The following is a 25,915-nucleotide window of genomic DNA, read 5'->3' on the forward strand; positions in this document are numbered from 1 at the left end:
ATGCCTGTCATGAAGGGGTTGCTGGCCCCCCAGAACACATTCTTGGACACAATCGCCACACGCTTCGACGGCACTCGTGAGTAGCGGATGAGCGCTGCAGGGGCTGGGAACAGGGGGCAAGGGGCTGAAGTGACCCCAGGGTTGCCGGGACAGAGATTGCAACCTGTCCGGGTCCTGTCAGCCTGGGCTTAATGCAAACACGAGTGAAGGTGGGGATGGGGAGCCCAAGGGCACTGGAGAGGAGTCGCATCCCGAGACCTAGGGAAAGAGAGACTGAGGGTGGCCAGGTCAGAACCGGGCATCAGAAAATGCGTTGGACTGGGGCCACTTGAAGAGGCAGGACAAAAGCAGGGATCCTCTTGTGGGGGCAAGCAGTGAAGGGAGCCAGGAACACTTGGACTGTGGGTGCAAAGGGTCAGGAGTTGCTAGGGGTGCGGTAGCGCGGGGCGGGGATAGGGGAGACTCTTTGTGCAGCGGAGGTGGGAAAGGTCTTTTCGAGGCCCAAGGCTGCCCCCTCCCCTAAATCTCTGTTTCTCAACTCCAGCCCCCAAGGACTGAGTTATGGGGATGGACATGTGTGTGGGCGTGTGTGTGTGTGTGTGTGTGTGTGTGTGTGTGTGTGTGTGTGTGTTTGAATCTAGGGTGGGGGAAGTGAGGAAGGGGGGACGGGAAGATTAAAGATAAGAGGAGCTGAAGACTCGTCTGTGCGATGAGGACCCCAGTTTTTCCCTTCTTCCTCTCCCTGCCCCCCCCCCCCCCCCCCCAAAAAAATAAAATAAAATCCCGGACTTCACCGGGACCTGGATCAGTGTAGAGGGAGGCTAGGACCAAGGTCATGGGCACCCTACACAACAGAAACATAAAACGAGAATCTCTGCCTTATTGATTAAAAGGGGGTGGTTGCACTCTGTAGTGAAGGAGAGAGCTCTCTTTTCACCCTAACCTTCTCACTACACCCGTCAGCATCCCACCAAGCTCGAGTTCAGGACCGTGGACAGCCACCCCAAAGCCCCTCCTACGTTTCCCCTTTTTCTTACAAAGCAGCTGAGCTGGCCCCTTCGGGAGGTTGGGCCTGGAGAAAGAGGGAGGGGAAGGAAAGTGGTACCCGAGGGCGGATGCGGAGCTGCTCGAGCCCTACCCCTCCCTCAGTTCCCCTCCTCCCGCCTCCCCAGTTTCCATAGCACCTATCACCGTGGCAACCAGCCCTGAGATGGAGGAAGGAAGCAGAGCATGGGGCCCTGCTCCTTTCCCCTCGCCCCCAGTACCCCTTTCAACTACCACCCTCTCTCCTTTGTCCCCTTATTAGGACTCTAAGAAGAGGAGAAGGGAGCTTAAGTGGGAATGTATAGCCTCTTGCCTCTACTTGGACTCTGACCCTATCTGAGCTCAAGCTGTGTTGGCCTCTCTCCTCCCATCCTACTAAGAATAGTCTGTTCCCCTCCCTCCCCAGCCCTCAGCCCCCATCCTGTTGTTATGGGGATTGGACAAAGGGGTGGGACAGTATCTAGAAGGGGACTCTTCAAATTTTGAACATCAAGGACAGATTTCCACCACCGTCACCACCCCAACCCTCCAAGTTTCTGTGATATAGTGGAAGAAGTCCTGGAGTCAAAAGATCTAGGTTCATGTCTGACTTTCACTAAACAAATGTATGACCTTGGGCAAGTCATACCTCCTTCTGGGTTTCAATTTTCCTCATCAGTAAAATGAAGTGGGCTGGACTACAGGCTCTCCAGGGCTTTAACATTCTAGAATTCTAAAAAACAACTGAGGTGGATTCTAGTTCTTTTCCCATATTTTATATTAACTTTGTGATCTTCGGCAAATCTCTCAGCTTCTCTGGGTCTCATCTATAAAATGGCGAGAATACTCCTTTTCCTGCCTAGAAACAAGCAATCGGACCAGATCCTCTCCCTCTAAGCCACTGATCAGGTTTCCCAACATGGGAATAATACCTGGGTCTCAATCCCTTAGACCAGTCTTTAGTTTCTTTATCTTAATGTATCTATGTCAAGTGCAGGGTTCAGAACTTGGAGGTCCGGCTCTAAGCCTTTTCTGGGACTGGAGAGATTGTGCAGTAGTAGCAAGAGCCTTGAATTTAGAGTCATTGGACCTAGGTTTGAATCCCTGTTCTACTTGCTTCCTGTGTGTCCTTACGCAACTTACTGAACCTCCCTGGGTGTCATTTTCTTTCTCTATAAAATAGTGGGGGGGGGGAGTAGCTAGATTAGATAACTGCTAACAGCTCTAAATCTTGCAATCTGTGATCCTATGTTTGTAACCCCAGATCCATCTTGAACCTAAAAGCTTCCTACCCTTATCCCCCACCTGAGCCTTTTTCTTCCCACAGACAGTAACTTCTTGCTGGCTAATGCGCAAGGTCCCAGGGGCTATCCCATCGTGTACTGTTCTGACGGCTTCTGCGACCTCACTGGCTTCTGCCGAACTGAGGTGATGCAGAAAACCTGCAGCTGCCGCTTCCTCTATGGCCCTGAGACCAGTGAGCCTGCCCTGCAGCGGCTACACAAAGCTCTGGAGGGCCGGCAGGAGCACCGAGCTGAGCTCTGCTTCTACCGAAAAGATGGTGAGAACTCTCTGACCCCCAAGAGACCTAGGATTGCCTAGTGGCTAAAGAGTCTGACAGATTCAGGAAGACCTGGATTAAAATCCTTCATCTGTCACTCATTAGTTGTGTGAAGGTGGACAAAGCACTTACCGTCTCTATGTCTTTATTTCCTCATCTATAAAATGGGGGTGATAATTAAATCTGGAGTCTCACAAGATTGTTGTGAGCCTCAAATAAAGTCATATGCAAAAAGTGCTTTGCCAACTTTAAAATGTTATGCTGACATCAGTTATTAGTCAACACACATTTTAAAAGTCAAGTCAATGCGCATTTATTAAGCACTTTCTCACTGTCAGTCATTGCACTAAGTGCTAAAGATACAAATACAAGCAAAAAGAAAGATAGTCCCTACCCTACACGAACTTAACTAATCCTAATTTTATTTATGTTTTTAATCTATAGAACAAGATATTTCTATTTTAATTTTTATTACATTCTATTATTCTCCAATCTCTGGCCATCCAAGAATAAGCCCCTGATTCACCTCCTTGGACCAAAGGAGAGGGTTATTTGGGGGAAGGAGATGTCTTGGGACTGATAGAGCCACCAAAGCTCTTTACCTATGATACCCATCTTTACTTTTTCTCCCCAGGCTCAGCCTTCTGGTGTCTTCTAGATATGATGCCAATCAAGAATGAAATGGGGGACGTGGTGCTATTCCTTTTTTCCTTCAAAGACATCACCCAGAGTCAGGGACGGGGATTGGGTCCTCCTGGAGGGAATAATCATGGTAACTGCAGCAGTTGGGGGGAAGGCAAGGAGAATGATGGGGTAGGAAGGAGACCGTGGGGAGGCCTACAGAAGGAAGGGAGGCCTGACGTAAGAAGTCTGACACTCTAGCTGTTGACCCAGGTTCACAGACTGTGCTTTCTCCCATCTCACTCTCACAGCAGAGAAGACTAGAAGCAGGAAAGGAGGCAGTTCAAGGCTTCGAACAGCCAGGAGACAGGGTCACACTGTTCTACACAGGCTTACCACCCAATTTGGCCGCCATGGTCAGGGCAATGTAAAAGCCAACAATGTAAGTCATCTCCCAGTTGCCCTAGCCTCTCCCAGTCTTTGGTTTTCAGATCCTGTGTTCCTGTCTTCCAATTGTTCCTACCACTCGGCTCTATAGCCTACTATCTGCAATGTACCCTGCTCTACTCATTTTCCAAATTCCTCTATTCCTTTTCCTGTGTCTCCCATTCCCCCAAATATCTTGTCTTCCTGTTCCCATAGCCCTATTCCTCCCCATTTCCCTACCTTGTGCTATCGCTGACTTGATGGGGTTCCTGCCCCCAGGGTGGGGGGAAGGGTCGTGACATCATCCCTTTTCTGTTATGTCAAAAGGGCAAGATACAAGTTATTGGCATTATCTACTGCTGGACAGTTTTACTTGATATCACTATGTGACGAAATTATTAGGTGGTGAGGTCCCTAAGGATAAGGCCCCCTTAGATCTTTGTCCTCCACTTAGCCTGTGAGGATTACAAGTCCCCTATAATGGAACCCTTCCCTTCCCCCTCTCCACTGGTTCCAGGCAAGTGACTATATTAGCTAATATTCTGTGCTGATCACTAGGACTACAGAAGAGGGTGTGATTACCATCCCTAGAGGGCTTCATCTCCTTCCACTGACACTTCTTAGGGCTGCACCTTAGAGTCATGTACTCCACTTGTCACCACCTCTCTTTCAGGAAAGCATCCCCACTTACTCCTCACACACTGGGAATCAGGGATTCTACCCTACACCCCAACCCGAGCATTAGGCCAGGGTGAGCAAACCTTCCAGCGAGCCCTCAGAAATATGAACAGCTCAATCCAAAAGGGGTTAATTTGAGAGTAGAAGAGAAAGGGCAAATCAGAGGAGCAGAGCTATAGAGCCAGGGCAGAGGGACTCTAACTAGGGTCACGCTGACTCAGAGACCTCTTTCTCTGCATTCTGGACAACCCCTAGCCTCTGCCTCCTTCTTCCCAGACCTCCCAGCCCCAGTCCCTCTACCTCATGATTTCCCTTGCCCCCTTCCTCCCAATGTTCCCCCAGCCCTTTTTCCCCCAGTGTCCCCCCAGCCCCGATTCCTTTTCCCCCAGAACGTGTTTGAACCGAAGCCGTCAGTGCCTGAATACAAGGTAGCCTCTGTGGGGGGGTCCCGCTGCCTCCTCCTTCACTACAGTGTCCCCAAGGCCCTCTGGGATGGCCTCATCCTCCTTGCCACCTTCTATGTGGCCATCACTGTCCCCTACAACGTCTGCTTCTCAGGCGCCGATGACAGCCCCATCACCACCCGGCACACCCTCGTCAGTGACATCGTTGTGGAGATGCTCTTCATCCTCGGTCAGAGCCCACCCTAGAAGTTTTTGGAATCCCCCACCCATGTCCAGACTCCAACCCTTTTTTAAACCCTCAGACCCATCTGTATTCCATTCCTCTCCTTGGTGTCCAGAATAGAGTTTGGCTCAGGACCCACCCCCTTCCCTAGGTCTCTGGGATCCCAGCATGGAGTGTCATCTCACCTAGAGAACAACCTAGCTGTAGTCCATCCTCATCATCAGTAACCTTTCCAACCCTAAAGCCCCAGTCACAATTCCCTAATGAGACTCTAGTTCCTTAACTCCTTGGTTAAAGTTCCCAGGACTGGTTAGGGGGTGGACAACATTCCTATCCTCCTAACCAAAAGAACTCCCTGAGTGACATTCATATTCTCTCCCTTTCTCTCACCAGACATTATCCTGAACTTCCGTACCACCTACGTGTCCCAATCAGGTCAAGTTGTCTCTGCCCCTCGCTCCATTGGCCTTCACTATCTGGCCACTTGGTTCTTCATTGACCTCATTGCTGCTCTGCCCTTCGACCTGCTATATGCCTTCAACATTACTGTCGTAAGTCACCTCCCATGGGATTCAAACTGGAAGTTCATACTATTCCCTGGTTCTAGTATCCTCAAATTGGGATCCAGTATCCTCCCCCTCCCTACCTCATATAAAACACCAAATGAGATCTTCAGATCCAGGTCTTATACCAATTTCTCTTGCTGAGGGGTTGGAAGTTTGCAAATTCACACCAATACTCCCTCCCAAGAGGAGTGTAGGGTAGCTCAGGTTTTCCTTCTCAATTCATTAACAGCTACTTAATGAATATCTTCTATGTGCCCAGAATCTTGTTAGATACTATACGAGATAGAAAATTAGTAACACAGAGTCCCTGCCATCAAGGTGTTTATAATCTATCTTGGGGTATGACATAGCGTGTAAAAGAGAACAAATAAACAGTAGTAGTGTATGAGTGGCATTGCATATGGGGGTTCTGAAGGAGAAATTCTCTTTAAGATGATCAGAGAAGTCAGTGTGGTGGAGGGGAAAGAACACATTCCAGTCTTGAGTCTACACTAACTAGCCAAGTAATGTATTCTAGGGCAAGTCATTTCTCAACTGTCTGCCTCATTTTCTGTTATATTAGGGGATTGGACTATGAGAGGCAGTGAAGTACAGTGGAAAGAATACTGCATTTGAACCCAATCAACAAGCATTTTTTAAGGATTTACTATGTTTGAGGCACTGTCCTATGAGCTGGGGATACAAAGAAAGGCAAAAACAGTGTCTGCCCCTTAAGGAGCTCACATTGTAATGGGGTAGACAACATGCAAATAATGACATATGCATATATATATGTATATGATGTATACTATACATAATAGATGAAAGATCATCTCAGAGACAAGGCACTAGTAGGTAGGGGGACTAGGAAAGGAGTCCAGTAGAAAATAAGATTTGAGCTGAATCTAAAAAAGCTAGGCAAAACCAGGGTGTGGAGGGGAGGAGAGACAGAATTCCAGGTAAGGGGGAGATCCAGTGAAAAAGCAAGGAATCAGGATGGAGCAGAGGGTTATCTCATGTTAGATTGCCCCCACGACCTATTTTCTCTGACATCTTCCTTTGAGAACCACCTCCTCCCTCTACTCCCAGGGATAAATAGAGGGGTGAGCAAATAGCAAGACCAGTTCTGGGATCTAAACCTCAAGGTCTTGCCCTTTGGCAGAGAAATAAGGTCACTCCAATTGGTTAGAACAGACAGGGTGGAGGAGGAGGGGCATGGGGTCCCTTGGGCCCCCCTCCATCTGAGGGGAGTAGGGTTGGAAGGTTGATTTTCTCTGCCTGCTGCACTTCCAGCTAGCTATAGCAGGAAGCCGCCTACACATACCCTGATTTAACCAGCCGCCAACAGGCTGTGGGCTTCATCTCCCAGCTCTGCACACACATGTGCATGCTCCCACACATGTGTGTGTGCATTGAACCCTGCATGAACTCTCATGCATGGATATAAGTGATCATGCTCATACATATCTTCAACTATCTGAAGGCACAAGTATATAGACATTTACCTACCCCTCTCTTTTGGCACCTCAAGACAAATGGCACAGGACTAAAAGAGTTAACCTGCCTTAGGATGGTGGTGCTGCAGCATTCTCCCCTCTTCTCTCCTCCTAGATTAGAAATTTGCTCCCCTGAGTTATGTGTTGGGGCCTAGAGGTTGGGGGAAGTTTGTACCAGCACCCTTGTCTGCTCCCCCCTTTACCCCCTGTATTTCACTTTAGGGTTTCGAAAGGGCAGATGTGGGTCTTTAACTAGGCAATTTCCTCCCTTTCCTCTCTCTATACCTGGCCCTGAGATACTGGAAGTAATTGTCTTGCCTAAAGGGAGAAAAGAGGAGCGGGTCCCCAAACTAGTCGGCCACCCATGTCCTCACATATCTGTACCAGCTTCTACATGTCTGCATTTGCCCCAGTGCATGTTATATGTGTCTAATCATAAGTGGCTCTGAGTTCCTTCAAGGGTGTTCATTATTCTCGTTCTCATCTAAGTGACTTCAGTGATATAGTGAAAAAAAAAGTCTAGATTCAAAGGGGCTCAAATCCTAGTTGTCAGTTACAAGCTATGAGACCTTGGACAAATCAAATCCCTGGGCTGCACTAGGCCTGTTTCCTCATCTGTAAAATAAGTGGGTTATAGTAGGTTATTTCTGAGGTCACTTGCTGTTCTGAATCTCTGGTCTAATATGTTTGTGAAGCATTTCTAGTAGTCCAGGGGTTTCAAGCAAGGTTTTCATCAGAGGTTATCTCATCTTTTTCTTGCCTCTGGGGAGAATAGGTTCTTTCTGGAGGTCATAAAGAGGGAAGACTCTCTCTTGCTTTTTATCCCTCTCTTTCCTCATTCACTTTTCTTCTGCTATGGACAGCTACAAAATCCTAGATCCAGCTACAACACTTAGTATCCGAGAGCTGGAAGGGACATTAGAGATCATATATGAGAGGTCGAAGTCTCTCATTTTATAGAGGAGACTGGAGTAATTTGCGCAAAGTCACACAGATAGTAAGTCATAGAACTCAGATTTGAATCCACATTCTCTGACGAAACCCAGTAGTTTTTCAACTATACCACACCACTTCTCTTATGAGCCTTTTAGTCAGGGACGAGTCCCTTTCGTTCTCTGAGCCTCAGTTTCCTCACCTATAAAATGATGCACTGACTACCCCATAAGGCCAGTGTGAGGAAGGTGTTTTGTGAACCTTAAAGCACTATAAAAATGTAAGTAGTTATTATTATTGGGCAACTGGGTGGTTCAGTGGATGGAGTGCTGGGCTTGAAGTCAGGAAGACCTGAGTTCACATCCAGCCTCAGACACTTATTAGCTGTGTGACCTTGGACAGGTAACTGATCCCTGTTTGCCTCAGTTTCCTCATCTGTCAAATGAACTAGAGAAGGAAATGACAAACCACTCCAGTGTCTTTGCTAAGAAAACCCCAAATGGGGTCATGAAGAGTTAGATACAACTGAACAACAACAAAAGTTACTATTATTATTCCTCTATCTGACCATAACCTCCTATCTTTCTATTTCTCCCTATTCCTCACTCTTCCTGAATTTATTCTTCATCCTCAGTATGACCTTTGGTCCATATAGCCCTCAGTGTTCTTCCAAGTCATCTGCGTCATTTTCCTTGGACCTTTTAAACTAGGTTGGTGGCTAGGTGAGTAGAAAGAAGGGGACAAGTAGAGAGATGTTGTAAAGGGAAAAATGACAGGAATCCATTCAGTGGCAATGGAAGGAAGGAAAAAAGAAGGGAAGAAAGGAAGGAAGGGGGGAAGAAAGGAAGAAGGGAGGGAAGGAAGGGAGGAGGAAATGAGGGAAAAAATGAAAGAAACAAATATTTAAGTGTCTACTATGTGCCAAGCACTTTATAATTATCTCATTTGATCTTTACAACAACCCTTAGAGATAATAAGTGATATTCTGCTCATTTTACAGTTGAGAAAAGTGAGACAGAGGTTAAATGACTTGCCAGGGTCACACAGTTAATACATGTCTAAGCTAGGATTTGGACTCAGGTTTTCTAGACTCTAGGCCCAGGCACTTATCCATTGCACTACCTAGTTGTCTGTGGATTAGCTATGTTGGGTGAGAAGATAAGGAAAAAACTGAGGTTGTGCACCTGGGTAATTGAGAAGATGATGGTATACTTAGCAGTAATAGCTAAGTTCAGAAGAGGGGAGGATTTAGGGGGAAAGCTAAGGAGTTGTGTCTTAGACTTGTTGAGTTTGAGATGCCTATAAGTTATCCAGTTCAAAATGTCCAAAAGGGAGTTGGTGATGCTATATTTGCAGTATATGAAGAGTGACTAGGGCTGGCTTTATAAATCTGGGAATCATTTACATGGAGATGATAGTTGAATCCACCAGAGGTAATAAGATCACTAAGTGAGAAAGTATAGAGAGAGAAGAGAAAAGCATCCTGGACAGAGCATTAGGGGGCATCCATATTTAGTGGGTTGTGACATGATTGACGAACCAGTAAAGGAGATTGAGGAGTGGATAGAGCCTTAAGGTCTCCCATAGTTAGGAGATCAAAACGTGGATGATGCATCAAAGGAGACAGAGAAGATTGAGAAACAGCTGAATAGATAGGAGGATCAAGAGAGTGTGGCATTGGTAACTTTGGAGAAGACAGTTTCAATTGAATAACGATATCAAAATCCAAATTGTACCAGGGGAGAAGAGAATTTATTATTATCTTTTGTTTTGACATCATCTTGATTTCCCAATATGTCCTTCCCTCTACCCAACTCAGAGAGCTATCTCTTGTTACACAGAATAATGAGGTTTTTTTGGGGCGGGGGGCAATCAGGGTTAAGTGACTTGCCCAGGGTCACACAGCTTGTAAGTGTCTGAGGCTGGATTTGAATTCAGGTGCTCCTGACTCCAGAGCCAATGGATCTATCCATGAGCCACCTACCTGCCACAGAACAATGACCTCTTAATGGTCTTTTTTTTTTTTGGTCCTCATCTTTCTTGTTTTCTCTACAGCATTTGACACTGTTGACTATCCTCTCCTCCTGTGTACTTTCTATTTTCTGGGTTTTCATGATATTGTCCTCTCTTGGTTCTCTTCCACTTATCTGACCGTTCCTTTTCAGTCTTCTGTGTTGCATCAACATCTTGACCCCCTAACTATGAGTGTAACTCGAGGTTCTGTCTTCTACTCTCTCTACACATTCCTGTGGTCATCTCAACATCTCCCATGCGTTCAAATATCATCTCTATGCAGATAACTTCCACATCTGTATATCTAGTCCTATTCTTTCTCCTGAGCTCCAGTCCCATATCATTAACTGCCTATTGGCCATTTCCAAGTGAATGTCCTGTAAACATCTCAAACTCAACTTGTCCAAAACAGAGTTCACTTTATTTCCTCTCAAATACTCCCTGTTTTTCTTCCATATTTTTGTGTAGAGCACCACTGTCTTTCTAGTAACCCACCCTCAGACTCATTCTCAACTTTTCACTTTCCTTCACACCCCATATTCAAGGAGCAGCCAAATCTTGTCTAATCTGCTTCCATATCTATCTCTTTCTAATTCCCTCTCTCCCTCCAAGTTCAGGCCTTCAATATCTCTCTCCTGGGTTATTGCAATGCCCTCCTAATTGGTCTCCCTGAATCAAGTCTTTCACCTCTTTACCCTCCACACAACTACCAAAGTGATACTCCTAAAGCACAGGTTTCCTGCTCAAAAAGTACAAAGGGTTCCCTATTCTAAAGCCCTAAGATGCAACACAGACTTCTCTGATTGGTATTTCAATCCCATCACAGGCAGGCTCTACTTTGTCTTCCTAGGCTAACACATTATCTCTCTCCCAAAACTCTGAGTTCCATTCATATTGGATTGACTTCTAAAAACACAGCATCTCATCTCTTGCCTCTGGGTTTTTGCATAGGCTATTCCCTTATACTTTTCCTTCTCTGCCAACCTTCAGTTTAGTGCTTAGGGGCTTTATTTTAGGTGAACAGGATATTCACTCCACAGAAAAAAGAGAGTAACTGGGTCTCCACTAGGTAGAATTAAACACTCAGCCAATGGAAAGAGGATGCTCCCATCCATGTGGTAGGGGAACACAGAATATCTTTTCCTAGAAGCCAGTCCCTGGTATCTTCCACTTGGATACCTCCATCTTAGGTGACCTGGGCATGCGTAAAAACCCCGTTACACTGGGAATGCACTCCCTTCTCACCCCTTACTCTTGGGATCCCTACTTTCCTTCAAAGCTCAGTTCAAGAACCGCCTCCCACATGCAGCCTTTCCTCATCTTCAAGCTGCTAGTGTTTTTATTGTTGTTGTTCAATTGTTTTTTAGTCATGTCTGACTTTTTATGACCCTATTTGGGGTTTTCTTGGCAGAGATATTGGAGTAGTTTGACATTTCCTTCTCTAGCTTATTTTACAGATGAAGAAACTGAGGCAAACAGGGTTAAATGATTTGCCCAGGGTCACATAGCTAGTAAATCTCTGAGGCTGGATTTGAACCCAGGTCTTCCTAACTCCAGGCCCAGCACTCTACCCATTGAGCCACCTACGTACCCTTGATCTCCCCACCCCCGTCCCACCCCCCACCAATATTTGTATTTACTTGTATGCTATTTATTTGTGTGTTATTTTCCTGATGGAATGTAATTTCCTTGAGGGCAGGGACTATTCCATTTTTGTCTTTTTACCCCTAGCACAGTGCTTAGCACCTAGTAGGTATTTAATAAATGCTTATGGCTTTAGTAGAGTCAGTATGATACAGTGGAAGGAACATTGGCACTGGAATTATAGGCCTGGAGTTCAACGCCTACCTCTGAAGCTTACTACCTGTGTGACTTTGGGAGAGCTGATTTTCTTGCTTGGGCCTTATTTTCTTTATCTGGAAAATGAAGGGGATAGAACGATATGACCTCTGTGGTCCCTCTCAGCTCCAGGATGGTGATCCTATGGCCAATTTATTATTACCATCTTATTCCTTCTATTGTAGCACTATCTTGTCCTTTCTGCTTTCCGAGTAACAAGCCAGACCGGTGCTGGATGGGATAAGGTGGGACTGGCAAGGCTTTACCTAGGGCCCCTGAGGACCACAAAGAGAGGTTGTACTGTCTAGGCTCAGCGTTTCACCAGCCCCTTTCGCCTTTTCTCCCCAAGACGTCACTGGTCCACCTGTTGAAGACAGTACGTCTCTTGCGGCTACTGCGGCTGCTACAGAAGCTGGATCGGTATTCACAATACAGTGCCATGGTGCTCACCCTGCTCATGTCTGTGTTTGCTCTGCTGGCACATTGGATGGCCTGCATCTGGTATGTCATTGGTCGAAAGGAGATGGAGGCCAATGACCCCCTGGTCTGGGACATTGGTGAGTGCTGGATTCCTGATTCATTCCTGATTCCTTGTCACCCCCAATGCCCTAACTAAATTTCTAGCCTGGGAAGTCCCCACTCTTCCACCTTAGAAATTTTTAGTCCCTCTAGAATCTCCAGCCAACTTCCTATGGGACCCTCTAAGTAACCCTTCTCAGGACCCTTGGACTGAAATAACCCAATCTTACAGGCTCTTCTTACTAGCCCTCTTAGCTCCATGAGCCCCCCCAAACCTTCACTTTCCCCATAATCTCTCCTAGGTCCCCCACCCCAGGGTAGTAGCTGAGGCCTTAGAAAAGAAGACCACCTCCACACACACCCTAGCCACAGTCCCCTAATTTCTGATGTTCCTCAGTCTTGTAGAGGGTTCTTAGATCATAGATTCAGAGCTGGAGAGAAACTAGAGATCATTTTGTCTAATCCTCTCATTTTACAGATGAGGAAACTGAAGTTAAGTGACTTGTCCAAGGTCATTTGGGTTTAGGATAAGCTTCAAGCTAAATTGTCCTTTCCCTTCATCATTACTACCCTGCCCAATGTTGTTGGTGGGTGGCATCACAGGTCTCTGGAAGCTGTTCTGTTTTCCTGTCTCCCATTGTAGGCTGGCTACATGAGTTGGGCAAAAGGCTGGAGTCTCCCTATGTGAATGGCTCAGCCATGGGTGGCCCCTCCCGGCGTAGTGCCTACATTGCTGCCCTCTACTTTACACTCAGCAGCCTCACTAGCGTCGGCTTTGGCAACGTCTGCGCCAACACAGACGCAGAGAAGATTTTCTCCATTTGCACCATGCTTATTGGGGGTGAGACCCTCTCTCTGTCCAAAGACTTTGGGCCTCTACTTTCCCTCACCTCCCCACCTCAGAAGTCTAAGAATAATTCACTCTTGCTTTCACTCTACTTGGCTCTATGACTCTTCAGTCTCTATGTCCTAGGTTAATTTTCTCCATGGGGAGGTCAAGGGGTATAACCCCATCAGACAACATGTATGTCAGTCAGTGGGACTTATAGTGCCTGAGCAGAAAACACAAAGTCTCTTGGGAGAGGAGTGGGGAAATCTTTAACGTCAAGGGGATTCTTTCTAGCCATGACCCACCCCCTTCACTTCTTTTGCTCCCAGGAAATTGCCTTCAAAGTAACCTGCTGTGGCCACCCTCTATCCTGAGAATGACCCCCACCCCTTGCCCTTAGAAGCCTAGTCTTGTCCCCACCTGACCCATTTCTGTCTCTTCTAACCACCAGCACTAATGCATGCTGTGGTATTTGGAAACGTGACAGCCATCATCCAACGCATGTACTCCCGACGCTCTCTCTACCACACGCGCATGAAAGACTTGAAGGATTTCATCCGAGTGCACCGCCTGCCCCGACCCCTCAAGCAACGCATGCTGGAATACTTCCAGACCACATGGGCTGTCAACAGTGGCATTGATGCCAATGAGGTAAGTACATTACCTGCATGCACCCTACCCCCTAAGTTCAGATGAGAAGCCAAGCTAGAATTCATACATGGCTGCCAAGTTTCTAAATCAAAGATGAGGGAGGTGTGGTGAGGTGGCAGTGGGTCCAAGAAATACCTGAAAGTTTAGTGGACCATCAGCTCTGTGTAAACTAGCAGTATGATATGATTTTTAAGAAACTAAGGAAAAAAATTAAAATACAAAAAAGAATATTTTGGGGCAGCTGGATGGCGCAGTGGATAGAGCACTGGCCCTGCAGTTAGGAGGACTTGAGTTCAAATCTGGCCTCAGACCAAACACTTGACACTTACTAGCTGTGTGACCCTGGGCAAGTCACTTAACCTCAATTGCCTAAAAAGAACAAAAAAAAAGAATCTACTGAAATCTTAGGCTACACTGAGAGGCATAGAGTCTAGGACTGGGAAGATGAGAGTCTCACTATGTTAAAGAGTAAGACTGCCTCTAAAACTTTGCTACATTCAGTTCCAGGCACCACATTTTAGGAAGAACATTGATAAGCCGAAGAGAATTGAGCAGAGGGTGACCAAGATGATGAAGAGTCTTGAGCTCATCAAATCGAGCCTCAGACACATAATACTTGCTAGCTATGTGACTCTGGGCAATTAACTCCAATTACCTCATCCAAAAAAAAAAAAAAGAGTCGAGTTCATATCAAATGGAGATCTGTTGAAGTGATTGAGGCTGTTTAGTTGGAAAAAGAGGTTTAGGCAGCAAATGATAGTTGTCTTCAAGTATTGGAAAGGGGTATCATATGGGAGAGAGATTAGACTGGTTCTATTTGGCCCCAGGGAGCAGAATTAGGAACAATGGGGCAGGGGGAAGTGTAGAGAGACACATCTAGGCTTGAATTAGGGGGATAAAAACTTTCTAATAGTTAGATCTATACCAAAGTAGAATAGGCTGGCTTAGGAGGTAACGAGTCTCTCTACAAAGAGTATGGATGATCACTTATTGGGGAAATTGTCTAGCTCCAGGTTGGACATAGCCTCCAAGGTCCATTCCAACCCTAGGTTTCTGTGATTCTGAGTGAACACTGGTCATGGGCCCAGGTGATCATGGGGTATGGCCATCACCACTAAGTGAGGGAAGATGTCATTGCTGTTCAAGGAAATGGGTTGTTAGGGCTGAGATGCAGCAGAAGAGACTGGGGAAGGACTTCCGGGTGATCAGGGTTGGGAAGCAAGATCTCCTTCCTTATAATATTCCAGCATGTTGTGAATGAGTGTAGCAGCATGAGGGTAACCTATGCTTTTTATGTAGTTGCTAAAGGACTTCCCAGATGAGCTGCGGGCTGACATTGCGATGCACCTGAACCGGGAGATTCTGCAGCTGCCACTCTTTGGAGCAGCAAGTCGAGGCTGCTTGAGAGCCCTCTCCCTGCATATCAAGACCTCATTCTGTGCTCCTGGAGAGTACCTACTACGACGAGGGGATGCACTTCAGGCATACTACTATGTCTGCTCTGGATCACTTGAAGTCCTACAGGACAACATGGTGCTGGCTATTCTAGGTGAGACCCTCAGTCTTGGCTTCAGGGACTGGCATCTGGAGAATTCAAGGTGGTCACCTGGAATTCTTGATGACCATCTTCCTACTGACTATTCTCTCATTCCCACTGAACATCCCTCCAGTGACTCTCCTATTGACTATTCTTCAACTGTCTACCACTTCTACTGACCATTTCCACTCCTACTAAGCATTCCATCCATTGATCATTCTAGGCACTGACAATCTCTGATCACCTTTGATCATTCTGACCACTGGTCATATTCTAGCCTCAACCACTGACCATCTCTCACCCTCATTGACCATTCCATCCACTGATTATCCTCTACCTCCATTGATCATTCCAGCTACTGATCATTCTCTATCCCTACTGATCATTTCATCGATTAAATATCCTCTTTCCCCTACTAATCATTCCAGCCACTGACCTTCCCCCAAAACCACTGATAATTCCAATCACTGGCCATCCTCCATTCCCAGTGATCATTCCAGTTCCTGACTCTCCCCTACCCTCACTACTCAGCCTATACGTTGAGGATCATTTCAGTGACTGGCCATGCCCCTCAGTGATCATTCCAGCCACTGGATATCCCCTAACTCTGCTGATCATTCTAACCTCTGACTCTCCTCACAACTTCATTAATCACTCCATCTATTGACCACCTGACAACTTCAACCAAACACTGGCCATCAGTACTCATCTACTCACTGACCACTACCCCCTTTGACCATTCCTCCAGCTGATTAATGCTGTCCCCTCAATTCTTTCAATTCCATGCTCTAGCCTCCCTCATTGATCAAACACTGACCATCCAATATCCATGTCACTCACAGGGAAGGGGGACCTGATTGGGGCAGATGTCTCCGAGCCAGGACTGGACCCTGGGTTGGGATCAGGATCAGGCTTTTCGGGTTGTGTCCTGAAGACGGATGCTGATGTAAAGGCACTGACCTACTGTGGCTTGCAACAGCTGAGCGGTCAAGGGCTAGCTGAGGTTCTGCGGCTCTATCCTGAATATGGGGCTGCCTTCCGAGCTGGCTTGGCCCGAGACCTCACCTTCAACCTGCACCAGGGCTCTGACCCCCATGTATGTATATCATCTATCATGTTATGGCTCTTTCTGTCCCTACCCCTGAAACCCCTGCTTATACTGCCCCTCAGCAGGGATTCCCATGCCAGACTACTTTAAGACATGGCCACTCTAAAAAAAAAAAAAAAGACATGACCACTCTGCAGATGTTCATATGTAGATATTGCCCCAGCATCATGCGTATTCATCATGACCCTTTGTCCTTGTTGCTCATCTGGCTGATCTTCTCCTATGTTTACATCCATCCATTCATTTATCAAATATTAACTGAGTGCCTCTGCCAGTGCTGAGGCCTTGTGCTAGGCAATCCTTGGCTGTCAGTTCCTGTACCTATATGTGGGATCCTATTTTTGCTATCCCTACCTCTTTATGGTTCTATCTTGTCATCTCCAGATCTTTCTCTATCTTCTTTTCTCTATCTGTCTCTCTGTTGGGGACCTCAGAGTTAGGGAAAAGATGTACCTGAGCCTTTGCTGTCAGAATTCTGCCCCACCCCCTCCCCAGTCTGACTCTGAAGGGTACTAGTTTGAGGGTGGGGGAAGAGCTGGGAGTTGGCCTGGAAGAGACCAAGGTGGCATCCCTCAGATGCTGACTCTCCTCCCTCTGCCCCAATCCCCACTGTGTCCTCTCCAGGGTCTCAGTCGCTTTTGCCGCTCTCCACGCCTTTCTCAGGTAACCTGTGCCCCTGGGGAGTGGGGCTGGACTGGGGGAATCCCCAAGGGCTCAGGGCAGGGAAGAGTAAGCCTCTTAAGGGCAGGGTCTATGTCATTTAAAAAAAATTTTGTAGTCCTAAAACCTAGCAACACACATATGCATATACACATATGCACACATATGTGTATATACATAAACATATATACACATATGTATGGATACATAGATGTATACATACATAGATAGAAGGTAAAAGGGTTGGGAAGTTGTATCTTTCTTCAGCCTTGCTGCTGCTTAGGACAAAATCATTTGGAAAGAGAGAAGCTCCTTCAAGCTGTAGAAGTTTTGGAGAAGGCTCCCTTACTCAGAGAAGGGGCAATCTTCTCTGTGGCCCCTGAGGCCATAAATGGCCCACTCTTCCTTTAGCCCCAGTCAGACAGCTTCGGTTCCTCCTCAGACAAGACCCTGCCATCATCCATCGTGGAGGCGGAAGGAGGCCCAGAGCCTGCGGGAGCCCCTCGACCCCGCCGGCCACTCCTGCTGCCTAGCCTCAGCCCTGCTCGGCCCAGAGGCTCCCTTGCCAGCCTTCTGGGTGATGAGTTGCCTCCATTCTCTGCCCTCACTTCTTCCCCTTCCCTATCTCCCTCCCCTTCCCCTGCCCTGGCTGGCCGGGGCCAAAGCCCCTCCCTTCATGCCCCCCTGAAGGGTCCCGCTGCCTGGAAGGCCCCTCAGCTGCTCATCCCCCCACTGGGCACCTATGGACCCCCGGACCTCAGCCCCCGGTGAGATGCCAGCCATCCCCAATCTGTCCTCCTCATTCCTCTTCCCAACTTTCTAAAGCTCTTTCTACTGTGTCACTCACTCCAATTCCTGAATTCTACTGCTGAGCCACTGACCACTTTGCAACATACCCCACCTTAGCCCAGCTTCGCCCATTGTCCCACTTCACCCATCTCCCAATGTGCCCTGTAGCCTCTCACTGCTCCCCACTGACCTGACCTTGTCACCCTTCTGTCCTTTCACTCTATTCTCTGCTTTTTCCACTTGTAACGACTGCCTTTCCCATCCCCATCCTCCTCCCCGGCTTCACCAGGGTAGTGGATGGCATCGAGGACTCTAGCAGCACTGGAGAATCTCAGAGTTTCCACTTTGGCCGGGGACCCAAGCTGCCTCGTCCTCGAAGACTCTCACCTCCCTCAGGTACGAGTCCAGCATTGACTCAGTTCAAAGCCCACCTTCTAAAAGAGGCTTTTCCTAGTCCCTTTTCATCCCACCCTCCATCCTCTGCCACTGGGGTCTTCTGTCTGAGATTACTTCCTGTTTTCAGTGTGTATATCTTGTATGTACATAGTTGCAGTTTACCTCCCCCATTAGAATATGAGTTCCTCGAAGGCAGAGTTTTGGCCTTTCTTATCTTGTAGCACTTAGCACAGTGTCTGGGTACATAAAAACTTGTTGACTGACTGATTGTTGAAGACCCAAGACCATCAATCAATCAATCAGTTAATCAATCAATCACTTCCCTATTCCTTGGATTCTTCTCACCTCCCTCCCTTCTCTCTGCTCTCCAGGGTCTTTCAAGGGCTCCCTGTGGTTTAAAAAAAAAAAAAAGGGAAGGCTCCTTTCTTTCACCCAACCTTCTCCAATCTATAGGCCGCCCAGATTCGCTCCACAATGACCACCTACCTCTCCTTCCCCATTACTGACTTTAGGGTCTGGGCCCAACAAGGAACTGGCTGCTGAAACAGAGGAGATGAAGGTGAAAGTCTGCCGATTGAACCGAGAGGTAAGATAACCATAACAACTGGCATACACATGTAGTGCCTTAAGATTTGTAAAATGTTTTAAGGACACTTTTGCATTTGATCCTCACCACAACCCTGTGAGGCGGGTACTGTGGGACTTCTTTATCCATCTTATGCTGAGGAAACTGAAGCTCAGGGAGGCTGAACAATTTGCCCACAATTCACACAGTGGTGGAGTGAGATTCACTCTTTCCTGATTCTGAGTCCAGTGTTCTCTGAGATGTTTCCCTTGTCCAATTAATGGGAGGAAATGTATCCTTTTGAGAGACACCCCCCCCCCTTCAACTCCAAATTGGATAGACTTTCTGGCCTAGAGAGAGAAACCCTCAATTCTGGGGTATGGAGGAGGGTGCCTACATGCAGTTTGGGCCTCCTTCCTGTCTCCCATTTATCTTTCTAGACCTTCCTATAGCCTTTTCCCAATTTGAACCCAGGAAAGTAGAAAGGAGGGAAGGCACAGTAGGGAGGGGACAAGGAAGATAGGAAGGAGGGAGGTCATTAAGTTCCATGCTGATCAGGACCCCAGACATCCTGGGCCTTGGTTTGATATTCCAGGTATGGGAGAAAAGTCCTCCACTAGGCAGGTCTCAGACTCTGGATTAGGGAGTATGGCATGTCCCATTTGTCTCTGAGTTGTTGCCAGGGAGCCTTGGGATTTGGTTCCTTACCCTTGGGATTTGGTCACCCTCTCTGCTCTGGTAAACAGACACTATCCCCCAGGGGCTGGGGGTGGGGGTGGGAGCAGAAAAAAAGGCCTGGCAGCACTTGGACTCAGCTGTGCCCTTTGCCTGGGACGAGCTTCCTGTCACTCAAGCCATGAGACAGGCAGCCAGAGTTTGCAAGACCGAGTAGAACACTGTGTTGTTTTCAAAAGATGAAGCTTTACAAGTACATGTCACTCACCTCCAGGAGGTAAGCCCATCAGACCCATCCTAGACCCTTTCACATTGTTTATTATGGGATTACAAGTTTGTAACTGGAAGGGACCTTTGAGTCAGTCAACAAGCATTTGTTAAGTGCCTACTATGTGCCAGGCACCATGCTAAGCACCAGGAATACAAAGGATGGCAAAACATAGTCCCTGGCTTCAAGGATCTCACAGTCTAAAGCAGGAGACAACATGAAAACAAGCATATACAAATAAGATATATTCAGAATAAACTGGGGATAATCTCAGAGGGAAGGCACTAGCATTCAGGGGGATCAGAAAAGACTTCTTAGAGAAGGTGAGATTTTAGTTGGGAATTGAAGGAAGACAGGAAGAGAAGAAGAGGGAGATTATTCCAGGCATGACGGGGACAACCAATGAAAATGCATGGAGTCTAGAGATGTCTTTGTTGAGGAATAGCAAGGAGGCCAGTGTCACTGGACTGCAGGGTGTGGGGGGGCATATGTTAAGGTATAAGAAGACTACACAGGTTGGGGGGGCAGGTTATAAAGAGTTTTAAACATCAAATAGAGGATTTTATACTTGATCCCGGAAGTGTTAGAGAAATACTTGTTGTTGAGTTGTTTCAGTCATGTCTGACTCCTCGTGACCCCATTTGGGGTTTTCTTGGCAAAGATACTAGAGTGGTTGACCATTCCTCCTCCGGCTTATTTTATACATGAAGAAACTGAGGCAAACAGAGTTAAATGCCTTGCCCAGGGTCACAAAGCTAGTACATGTCTGAGGTTGGATTTGAGCTCAGGTCTTCCTGATTCCAGGGCCAGGGCTCTATCTACTGTGCCAGCTAGCTGCCCTAGAGAGATAAGGGAGTATACTAAATGCAAGGGAAGAGTAACATAGTCCTGCAGATGACCTTTGAGGTTATCTACCTCAACTCTTTCATTTTACAGATGAGTATACTAAGGTCCAGAGAGTTTGTGACTTGCCCAAGGTCTCAGAAGCACTAAATAGTTAGAGCTAGGATTTGAACTTAGATCTTCTAATGATAATAATAATAGTAGTAGTATTAGTAGTAGTAGTAGTAGCTAATAGTTAAATAGCACCTTAAGGTTTGTGAAAGGCTGTTAACTTATTTGACTCTCCCAACAACCCTGTGAGGTAGGCGATATTATTGTCTCTATTTTACAGATAAAGAAATTGAGGTTGAGAGAAGTTAAATGACTTACTCAGGGTAGCACAGCTAGTATGGGGCAGGATTCCAACGAAGGACTTTTTTTTTTTTTTTGGCAAGGCAATCAGGGTTAAGCGATTTGTCCAAGGTCACACAGCTAGTAAGTGTCAAATGTCTGAGGCCAGATTTGAACTCAGGTCCTCTTGACTCCAGAGCCAGTGCTCTATCCACTGAGCCCTGTCCCTACCAACTCAGGACTTTCTGACTCCAACTCCAGTTGACTCTAAATTGAGGACTTATCTCCCTCCCATCCCCATATCCCCATCATGTCATATTGCTTCTTGTTCTATTTCCAAACCTTTGCAGAACCTCTAGGCCCCCAATAACCCAACAGTGCAGGCTCATGCTGGTTTCTGCCTCCTTTCTCATCAATCATAGCCACCTTTCATTCTCTAATATCACCCTTATGTACCATCTCTGATGCCATCTTGTCCTCCGCAGCCAGAAAAACTAACATTTCCCTAGAAGTTATTCTTCAAGGTTCCATGGTTTCAGCAGTGTGTGGGCTCTCCCAGTGATAAAGATGACAGTAATTCTTTGTCTTAGCAGATAGGTCTTCACAAATTGCTATGGTTAGGAAAACAAGCAAACAAGCAATCTGTAGTCAACTTTTCATTTATCTAGGCTGGTTCTTAGACCATGGATACATTATCCATCACTGGGCCCATGCTTAAACCCTTTCCATCTTGGGAAATTTTTGTGATCTGAAAGCACAGACATTTTTCTTTTTTATTATTAATTAGTTAATTTATTTTTAGTTTTCAATATTCACTTCCACAAGATTTTGAGTTCCAAATTTTCTCCCCATTTCTCCTCTCTCCCCACCCCAAGATAGTATGTATTCTGAATGCCCCTTCTCCCAATCTGCCCTCCCTTCTCTCACCCCCACTTTCTCTTATCCCCTTCCCCTTCTATTGTCCTGTAGGGCAGGATAGATTTATTTCTATACACCTTTGACAGACATTTTTCTTTTTTTTTATTAATTTCTTTTGATTTATCAATAATCCCTTCCATAAGCTTTTGAGTTTTAAATTTTTCTCCTCCTCCCTCCCCAAGACAGCATGCAATCTGGTATAGGCTTTACATATACATTCCTATTAAACATATTTTCACATTAGTGATGTTGTAAGGAAGAATTAGAACCAATTGGAGGAGCCACTAGAAATAGGAAAGAAAAGAAAAGAAAAGAAAAAAAATAGCAGATAGTATGCTTCGATCTGCATTCAAACTCCATAGTTCTTTCTTTGGATGTGGATAGCATTTTCCATCATGAGACCTTTGGAGATGACAGACATTTTTAAAAAGGCTTATTAAATTGATATTGTTGAATGAATTTTCTTATCAGTTTGTGCTGGCTTAATTGGCATTAGCTAGTTCACAAGAAAATTTGTGCACCTTTGGTTTTCATATTGTCCACATTTCCTAAGGTATCTCTTCCCTTCCAGAAGAGCCATCTTTTATAACAAACAATAAAAAAGGGAGGGGGAACAGTTCAGCAAAACATAGGCAACGTATTGAAAAAGTTGGGCTTTATATGTGGTGGTTTCCAAACCCTCTGCCAAGAAGCCTGGGGAGAGGGTGGGTGAGGAGGGGGACAGAATGTTTTCCAGTCTCTCTTTTGGTGGCCATGCTTATTCAGTTTTGCTTGTTTTGTTATTATCATTCTTCCTCTTTGCATTGTTGCAATTATTGTGTGTTTTACTTTACTTTGCATCCATTCTTATGTCTTTTCATACTTCTCTGAATTCATTATATTCACGGTTTCTTTCATAACAAGAATATTCTACCATGTACCACAACTTGCTTAGCCATTCCCATCCATGAGAATCTACATTGTTTCCAATTCTTTGCTACTTAAAAACATTGCTACAATAAATATTTTCTTTTAAAAGAGGCCTTTTTTATTTTTGCTGTGGGCCTTCTTAGGGGTATATGCCTGGTGGTAGGGTCTCTGGGTCAAAAGTTATGGGAATTTTAGTCAATTTCTTTGCATGATTCCAAATTAGCATAGCCTTGTAGAATTCAGGGTGAGTTCCATAGTAGAACATAAGAAGAGGATTTTAGTAGAGGCCTAGAGTAATAACTATATTTTCTGCAGATCACCCACCTCAACCAGGAAGTATCTCAGCTCAGCAGGGAACTTCGTCACATGATGAGTTTGCTTCAAGCCTGGCTGGCAACCCGGACCCCCTTCACAGACTTTCCTGTTCCCGCTGGGCCTTCTACTCCTCCATGTCCCCCGCCAAGACCTCTCTGTGTTTCTCCGTTGTTTACTGAGCCATGCCCTGGGACCCAAGATACCACATGTGCTGAGGTCCACTGTCCCCAAAGTTCTCCCCCAGCTGGACTGAGGGAATCAGAAATGGGGACCTCTCCCTGGGGCTCCAGGCCTGCCACACCAACCCTACAGCCCCCACAGCCACACCCTTCTAGCACTGCCTCTCGGCCTGCCCTGCTAGGACCATCATCTGGGCTGGAAGTGCCATCTCCACCTGCTGGTTCCATCTTCCCCAATGGCTCAGCTCCACTCCAGAGCACCAACCAATATCACTTTCACTCTAGTTCAGACACTTTCCACTGACCACAGTTTTGGGGCCCAGGCCTATCCAGTGGGGGCTTGGGTCACCCCACTGGGAGGGTTTGGGTACTTTGCCTGCCCACTACAGGGTCAAAAGCCACTGGCTGGACTGGTCATCATAGGGTCCTCTGGACTTCAGAGGTGTGACAAATGGTGGTGAACCCTGACCCCACTCCCTCTTTCATCCTTTCCCTCCTGCCCCCATACTCCTGGTGGAGCCATCTGAGACAACCGTGCCCAGTGGGCATGAGACAAGGAGTTGTGCCTTCGTCAGACTGGGCAGAGGAAGTGCCCTTCTCCCAGGTGACCTGAAAGCAGGTAGGGAGGAGTGGTGGGAAGGTGGGGGTGCAGGGAATGGTGAATGAACAAGGCTAGGTTAAATGGGGAAGACTCCAGGGGCAGAAGTGAAAGGTCCTGGAGGTTTTCCTGCCTGGGGAAGTGAAGTTTGAGGAAAGAAGCAAACACTAAGTCTTAGGCTGGGAGTCTCCTAAGGCACAGCTGAACTCTTCTATTGGACAGACAATAAGGACCTAAGTGGTTTCTGTCTCTTGCTGAAACTGTAACAGGTATGAAAAGTTAGATTGCAGGAAGGACTTCCTGCCCAGGGGGTTAGGAATGGCTGAAACAGGGAGGGAGGGAAATGAGATTTTTCTCTTGAGATCACTTGGTGAGGATGAGAAACACTCCCCTGTGCCCTCACCCTCTGAGCTGGGGAAAGCAGGGGATCTGAAGTCTTCAGTCGTGATGAGAGATCTCCAAGCACATATATTCTTTAGGCATCATACAGCCTAGGCTGAGAAGATTCATGGGATTCTAGATTTAGAACCAGAATGGACTTTTGAGGTCACCAATTCCAACCCTCTCATTTTACAGTTGGGGAAACTGAGGCTTGGTGACTTGCCCAAGCTATTACGTGTTTGAGGCAGGATTCAAAATTTAGTCTTCCTGACTTTTAAATATGATGTTCAGTCCAATACACCACCCTGCCCATCCAGGGATCAAGACAGAGATTCCCTAGGGACAAAAACTGTTACCCATCTGAGGGGTGAGAAAAGGAGTGAGGGAAGCCCCCCATGGGCCCAGCAAAGAGGAGTGTATATACTCTTTGGCTCCCCTTTGCTTACTGCTTTAAAGGTTATAGAGTATTTTTCTCATAGCTCTCTGAGAAGTAGGTAGTATTATGTCCCCCTTTCAAGAATGAGGAAAGATTCAGAGACAAGATAGTGACCAGTGTGATATAAAGTATCAGAGCCAGGATTCAAATTCAGGTCTCTTGACTACTAAGTCCAGTCCAGTTAACACCCCTTAATGATATCAACAGAGCTCCAGGCTCTATTCCCCCAAATTGACCTTGTCCTGGAATAGAGTAGTGTTTGGGGGGCTGGCGAGGAGGGAGGAACATCCACTAATTAGTACCTTTCCCTGTATCCTCTAAGTACATCTTTAGCTCTTGTCGCATGTGTGTGTGTTTTATGTCTCTTAGGTTCCAGCTCAAGGTGACCAGTCTGGCTGTGGACGACCCTTCAGATATTCCCAGGAACCACCCTTTCCAAGCTCTCCACTCCTGACCCCTTCTCCCAGTTCCCCAACTGTGACTCAGCCCATCTACCTCCCTCCCTGTTCTGTCTCACACTCAGGGTCCCCTCTCCACATAAACCATTCCTGCTCCCTGAGCATTGGGCCATATCCTCTCACCCCCTATTCTCCTCTAGAGAACCTTCTTTTTCCTCTCTCTGGCTCTCATAGGGGAAATAAAATTCTCTTTATTTTTGTAGCTGTTGGACCTGGTTGTTTCTTGGGATGTATTGGGAAGCTCCTAAAGCTCAGAGGAGGCAAGACAAGGAGGGCACTGCAAAGGCCCTCCCTAGGGCCCCTGTTGCCATCTCTAGGAGGAGCAAAGGCGCCAACCTGCCTGGCACAACATTCATGACACCAGTGGCCCTGGAGGGCAGGGGGTGGGGAATCCTTAACAAGTGCTCCTGGGACCCATTATAGCATCTAACTTACCTCCCCCTATACAGCACTTGGGAGAGACAAAGCCTTGTTCCCCGCCAGTCCAATAGACAGAGAGGAGTAGGAAGGGGGCTCTGTCAGATGGGATCATTCCCCTTCCCCTTGTAAAATCCACGCCCCATTCTCATTGTCCCCAGTGTTGAAATGCAGCTGTGTCTGAGAAGGAGCATGTGTCATCTGCCTAGGATCTTCTGTGTCTCCCATTCTTCCCCACTCCCACCCACCTACTGGATATTTATAACTTATACCCCTCCCAACCCTCCACCTCCACACTCCTTGTCTCTACCTTCCCCTTCATCTCGGGGTGGGGGCGCCGATTCAGTGGCCAGATGGTGTTAGAGATGGGGA

At 46.8% G+C, this 25,915-nt stretch overlaps 1 protein-coding gene across 1 annotated transcript; it reads left to right on the forward strand.

Annotated features, from left to right (window-relative positions):
• On the forward strand, positions 1–25,194 carry LOC114036524 (potassium voltage-gated channel subfamily H member 4-like). The gene is made up of 17 exons (XM_027853018.1): positions 1–76; positions 2,351–2,584; positions 3,219–3,356; positions 3,517–3,647; positions 4,699–4,942; positions 5,330–5,487; positions 12,112–12,319; positions 12,925–13,122; positions 13,562–13,761; positions 15,061–15,310; positions 16,141–16,394; positions 17,031–17,069; positions 17,478–17,833; positions 18,145–18,251; positions 18,764–18,837; positions 23,075–23,872; positions 25,038–25,194. The coding sequence occupies exons 1-16, from the start codon at positions 1–3 to the stop codon at positions 23,555–23,557; spliced, it is 3,150 nt and encodes a 1,049-aa protein (XP_027708819.1). The 3' UTR covers positions 23,558–23,872; positions 25,038–25,194.
• Positions 25,195–25,915: the final 721 nt, after the last annotated feature.

The sequence above is a fragment of the Vombatus ursinus genome, unplaced genomic scaffold (assembly GCF_900497805.2).
Source record: "Vombatus ursinus unplaced genomic scaffold, bare-nosed wombat genome assembly UNPS02009877.1, whole genome shotgun sequence".
In the NCBI taxonomy this organism is placed as follows: Eukaryota; Metazoa; Chordata; class Mammalia; order Diprotodontia; family Vombatidae; genus Vombatus; species Vombatus ursinus.

Bases quoted from the DNA above. Each gene is read 5' to 3' on its own strand.
- LOC114036524 (XM_027853018.1), top strand. From the start codon at position 1: ATGCCTGTCATGAAGGGGTTGCTGGCCCCCCAGAACACATTCTTGGAC. The intron at 2,585-3,218 runs GTGAGAACTCTC...TTTTCTCCCCAG, and splicing joins CTGCTTCTACCGAAAAGATG to GCTCAGCCTTCTGGTGTCTT. The intron at 13,123-13,561 runs GTGAGACCCTCT...TCTAACCACCAG, and splicing joins TTGCACCATGCTTATTGGGG to CACTAATGCATGCTGTGGTA.